General features: G+C 39.3%; 1 protein-coding gene across 1 annotated transcript in view; it reads right to left on the reverse strand.

Moving 5' to 3' along the window:
* LOC105622835 (protein gooseberry-neuro-like) overlaps nucleotides 1-5199 on the reverse strand; it is a 30707-nt gene extending 25508 nt beyond the window's left edge. The window contains exons 1-2 of the mRNA XM_012204246.1: nucleotides 5154-5199; nucleotides 1536-1849 (exon numbers count right to left, since the gene is read on the reverse strand). Coding sequence (XP_012059636.1) covers nucleotides 1536-1849; nucleotides 5154-5199 — 360 coding nt within the window. The remainder of the gene's footprint in view (nucleotides 1-1535; nucleotides 1850-5153) is intronic.
* Between the last annotated feature and the right edge of the window lie 1054 nt (nucleotides 5200-6253).

Below are 6253 nucleotides of genomic sequence, written 5' to 3' on the forward strand. Positions count from 1 at the left end.
TACTTTAGTTACTTTCTTTTCTTACCTTTACTTTCGTCCGTTTCTTACCTCTTCCTTACTTCTTCTTTCTTTCGTACTGGCGTCTTCCTACAACTACTCTCTTCTTCTCTCTCTCTCTCTCTCTCTCTCTCTCTCTCTCTCTCTATTTTTTGCACGCACGTCTCCCGCAGATTGATACATTTTCTCCTTATTGTCGCTCTTGCGGTCGATGCACATGATACTTCTTTCGAGCGAGATTTATCTCTCTATCGTGTAGATCGCCCTCGGCAAGGGAGGTGTTTCAGCATCGATGGGAGGGACAAAATATCCCGTCCTATCGGAATTTCGCACGGTTTCGGTTTGAGAACCGCCGTCGATCTTATCACGGAAACATGTAGAGATATTCGAGGCCTCCCCGAGATCCGATACCTGACTTTTGTTGCTCCGAGAGAGGAGTGCTACCGCGCCGGACGATCGACTCGATCGCAAATAAAAGCAGGACGAGCCCGGGGGTGAATCAGGATTCACGCCGACGGTCGGCCAACGAAACCGCTGGATTAAATAATCAATTTAATTTCCTAATAATAGTTCTTGGTGACATCATCTTTTGTTTTCACTTTTGCGTGATATTAAATATATTTTGTTAAAAAAAAAATTGTAGGAAAACAAATTTAGATTAGAAACTGCAGGAAAAGCAATAATTCTCTCTTATATGTATATAATATGATTTTTGCTGATGAGGAATTCTTTCAGTGTTTTTTTTTTATACATTTATATTCTGCTTACATTCCGTAATTTACTAACGCCTACGTCGATAGCAACTCATAATTAAATATGTCCTTAAACTCAGCGTTGATGTCGCGTACGTAATTAATCTTTTCTCTTTTCACGGTAATATCTTCCTCGTGCATCATACGAACGAAGCGTTTCTTTCTGTTTTCTTTTTCTTTTTTCTTTTTTCTTTCAAGGAAAATCATCGATACATCGGGATTGAACGATGCAACGCGGAAGAGATTATTCACAGAAAAACACATTTGCATACTCGAAAATCCAGACACGGAGGTGTTACGCCAATGAGGCGTGGGTGTAGACGGCGGTCAGTAAAGTATTAAAGGACACGCGAGTCGCCTCGGGCTGCTCACGTACCCCGCCGCTCTCGCCTCGTGCACAAGATTAAAAAGCCCCATTGAGCATGATCCCCGAGAGAGATAGAGACACGAGTAAGCGCGCAGAAAACGTCCACCACGTTCGATCGAAGGGGTCGAACGATGGCTCGCGGGATTCTCGCGGATGGAAAAATGTCCGCGTGACCGGAATAATGAAGCAGCAGCTTGAAATCGCTATTTTGCCTTTCGTATTCATACAATCGTAGCTTCATGTACTTCTTCTTCTTTTTTTTAATATATAACAGCACCTCTTCTCGATTTATTTAAGATTTATTAAGATTCTATTTTTCCGGAGGGCTTTTGTAACGAAGATCTTACTAGGACTATTCTCTTCCGGAGTTATTTAAGAGAAAGAATAATTTGGAGAATGCGTGAATTAATTCCACTCACCCTCAGAAGTTTATCTCTAATCTCCCAAGAAAATATTCCTGGATTGTCCCTCTTCAACTCTTCGATCCTAGTTTCGACTTCCGGCGTGGCTACTCGTGGTTTACTGCCGCCAATCACACCCGGACGAATGGATCCAGTTTCCTGATATCGATTCAGGATCTTCGAGACGCAGCCGTGTGAGACTCGAAGCTGCCTAGAGATCACGCAAGGACGGACTCCCGCGGCGGCCATTTCTACGATTCTTAAGCGGATGTGATTAGGAAGAGGTCGCCCATTAATGAAGACTCCACCTAGTTGATTCATTCGTCCTTGTCCTGTAAGAAAAAAACCGAAAAATTAATAAAATCTATTATTAAAACAGCAAATAATTATTAATTACAAAAAAAACAAACCGCTAGACATTTCTTAGGTAGAATTAATTGAAAATGCATCGCAATCTTAAATTTTAAAGTGTCTACATATTTTCACAAATTTACTTCTCGAAATATTTACTTCTCGAAGTATTTGCTCGTGGCAGCATTTTGAGAAGAGAGGGAAAGGAAATCTTTAAAAACGTACGAATCGATCAAAATATTAATAATAAATAAGTGTGTTCATTTTCTTTGGCAAAAACAAAGACGCTCGGCAAATAATGATGGTTCTCATTGGAGAAACGAGTGACAAAGGTAACAAACAGTGGAAAAATGTGATTTCGTGAGCGGTCTCGTGATCGCGCAATTGTGGTGATTGAGCTTGAAATTAGCGACAGAATCGGACCGGGGCGCAAACATGAAATCAGATAACAGGAGCGGCGTGCACTCTCGGCTGAGGATACCAAAAACACGGCTAACAGCCGTAAAATTGAAGAAGTTATGCGCGCGAGGAGGCGTGCACCAGACCGTTTCCAGCACTAACGAGTATAAAGCCGGATCGTTAGTCGAATTAGCCACCCTACCGTACGTGACATTAGCTCCCGTATCATCAGGCCATCCCGGGTAAACGCGCGTGCGATGCCGCACGCGTAATTACTATGTTTACGCATTACGGACGCTCCGTGTACACAGAGCGGAGAGACGGGTAATTATAATAATCGTCTGAACGCGCGCGCGTCTGAAACGACGGAATCTCATTGTCGATGGAATCCACTCGTTGTAATCTTCGGATCGGTCGGTGGGTTTCTTTCGAGGGATTCTCAAGTAACCTTCGGCCGATATTAAAGATAATCGTCGTCTTTGTCATACTGACCTGGACGGCCTGCTTGCGTCGGGACGCCTTTTGAGACGCCTCCTGCTGTGCGCTTTGTCACAAAAATCACGTTTTGTAACTGACTTTTACAAATGCTATTTTAACTTATGAAGATACTTTATGAATATAACACGCTTTAATGAAAAAAATTCAACGATTGCTGCATCCTCAATGATCTTTGTATAAAAATTACAATTAATGTTCTTGTAATACGATGTTAACAGTTATTTTATTATTTGTTACATTGTTAGAATATTAAAATAATTTTGTTCAAATCAAGCGAATGATAGTTTTTTCTATTTGTCGAATAATATCAATACGATTCTTGAATTCAGACCTGTTTCTAACAATGTAGATTAATTTTAATCTCGATTCAATTTACTTTTTATTTTTTTTGTCTAATTCTTAGAACTAGGAGAAGATAAAAAGTAAGTTAACCCGAGATTATAATTAATTTACATTGATAAAGGATATCAAATAAAAGCACAATGCTCATGACGATATTATCTATCATTTTTAACGATCGCTAATTATCTACTTAGCAAATACGATATATCGTTTCGACAATTTGCAGTTAGTGTTACCGCGATGCGTTTCACACAATGCGCCTAAGGGAAAATTATGTCACGCCTAATAAATATCCATGTCCAATACGGGGCATGATAATATCAAATATAGATTTGTCTTATTCAATTTCGAAGCGCGAGCTCGTATTAAAGATGAATATCAATTAAATGGCGGCGAAGGGGAATGTTTAATGTACGGCCAGGCGCGGCGCGAACGCGCGTTACCATTTAATTTACGACGGGATTGCTCGCTTTGGACAGGATTGATTTATCAAAATCACACGGCGGTGCAATCGATCGAATGTGTGTTAATAGTGATCGTGACTGAATTTAATTATCGTCTTAATAACCGTGCGCGAACGTGACGATTAAGCGGCTACATTGTTATCGACGTGGCGTTGCGTAAATTATTTAATCGCAGTAATGAAATTTTCAAATGTGACGATTAACGTCAGTGTAATTCGACGCAAATGCACCCTTTTACGCACGCCGTTATTATCGTACGCCGTCAGAGACGCACGCGGCCAGATAAGATCTGAGAATCGCAATTAAGAAATGCAAATCACGAAACTATTCCCATTAAAACATTTTACATTTATGCATTATAATCATTGGGAATTGTATTTGAACAGCACGATTATAACTTGCCATAGTGTCTAATTAATTCATTTAAAAAAATTAATAATCTATGCAGCAGCTCTTTGACTGTCTAAAGATCGCGAGTATTCGATAAAGGATTATAGAAAAGATCCACGACTTAATTGGTGATGTCGAAATTAGATCGGTAGCGTGAGAAATTGCTAGAGAACGAGACTCGAGGATCCTGTTTTACCGATTTAGAACAAATTAAATCGATATTTATTTAAAATTAATTAAATCGACATGGGCAGTTTAATAAATCAGTGACTTTTTAAAAGGAGACTGTGTTATATATAATAATAAAAATTTTGATTTTTAAAAAATAAAAAAAATTACTAACTTATGAAACTGCCCACATGCATCAATAAATCTGTTCGTTTTTGCATTCATTTCCTTTCGTTCCAACATCCGAATATATATTTATGTTCTATTCAGCAAAAAATTTTCAAGCAACGTGAACAGATCTAATTATCAAAGATCTCCTAAAAAGAAAAAAATAAAATCACAAAACAAATGAGACTTGAGATATAAAAATTATCGTGCAAATTATCGTGTTTATATAAGTTTCGAAGAGAAGCAGTATAAATGTCGGAGAGAACAACAAACAAACATTTCAGCAGGGAACATTCCAGCAACGTGGATAATACATAATGATAATAAAATATTAAAATATTGAATCTGTAACAACTATAAAAGTTTAAGATATATATAAGTTTCGAAAAGAAGCAGGATTGGAGAGAACAACAAGCAAACATCTCAGGTAGCATGGGACATTTTAGTAATATTGCAACGTGATATATCTAGGATAATATATAACGATAATAAAACATTTAAAAATTGAATCTGTAACGATTACAAAAATGCGTTTAAAATAATAATTTACACCACGAGTTTAGTCTGAATAGTTTATTATTTAAAAATGATACGAGCAAATATATTTAACTTCTCAAGAATTTCTAACCTTGTTAGAAAAGAGAGACTTCAAGATAAATTACTAGGAAAACTATATAACTTATAACTTATTACTATATAACTTATTTTTCTAGATACTATATTATCCAATTTTTGAAAAAAGCTTTTATAGAAATGTGAAAGAATATCAAAAATTTTTTTATATGCCTGTCGTTCATCATTCTGCTACTTAATTTTTATTCACTTTGATGATTCACGCAATTTCGATGCAACTAACCTTGAAACATATATCCGCCAAAAGTGGATCTCCCGCCGATGTCCATGCCGGTTCTCGTTGCGTTATCCGAGTCACAACTATTCTCACACACACACTGTTAGGAGAACTTCACTCTCGTCACTCTCGAGCCAGAAAGCACTCGTCCTTTGCACTCGCCACTCGCTCCAAAAGGAAAAGACTCTGTCGAGCATTCAAATCCAGAGGGAGGAACAGTCGCTTTCGGGTCCGAGATCCCACGTCCCAAGTATAGACACAAATGGTTGAGAAGAATTTCGTAAAAGAGAAAGAGAAGGAAAAGAGAAAAACAGAACTGGAGGGCGCTCTACTCCTTCCGGACGGAAGGAACAAATAATAAAACACGATTGTCTGTTGTATCCGAGTACAGGGGATGAAAATGGTTTGCGCGAAGTTGCCACGGTTGCCCTCGAACACGGGGGAGGGCGACGTCGCGATCAAGCACGTTCCTGAGCTGGGAAACAAGAAAACGAATCGGCAAAGTACACGCTGCTTTCGTTACGAGGGGTACTGCGGCAATAACGTGTCAGCTGTGGGGTACCGTGTGTCCCGTGTGTCTCTCCCTTGAAAGAGAGAGCACCGAGGGGGGCTCATGTCCGGACGTTGGAGCGGAGGGTGAAGGGGGGCTCCGCTGTTCTCTCTCGCTGGGACTCATGATACCAGTGGGGTCCCACTACTGGCTACGCCCTACCACGTGGTTGGCAAACGAATGCCGCACAATGGGCGGCTCTGCCCACGGAGCCGCCCACGGAACGTGTCGTCGCGGAGGATTGCATCTCGTGTGTATCACAGCTACTGATATGTGTATGGTACCGGCGGTACCGGAGACGATAGCGCGGCAAGCAAAGATTGCCGGTTGTTAACTGGATTTCGGATGGAATGCGTTGTTTACGAATTTGCAAATTTGAATCTTAAGAATTTATTTTTAATCCAGTGAAATTATTTATCATCTATTAGAGATAATATGCTCTTTATGTGTAATAAAAAGAACGAAGAAACGAATTCCAAATTCTTAATTCCATTTTCATTCGCGTTCTTTCAATTTTTTTCTGTTGTATCTCCTTTAATTAGAGTTATTTTAGTTA

The sequence above is a fragment of the Atta cephalotes genome (genome assembly GCF_000143395.1).
Source record: "Atta cephalotes unplaced genomic scaffold scaffold00049, whole genome shotgun sequence".
NCBI classification, from domain to species: domain Eukaryota; kingdom Metazoa; phylum Arthropoda; class Insecta; order Hymenoptera; family Formicidae; genus Atta; species Atta cephalotes.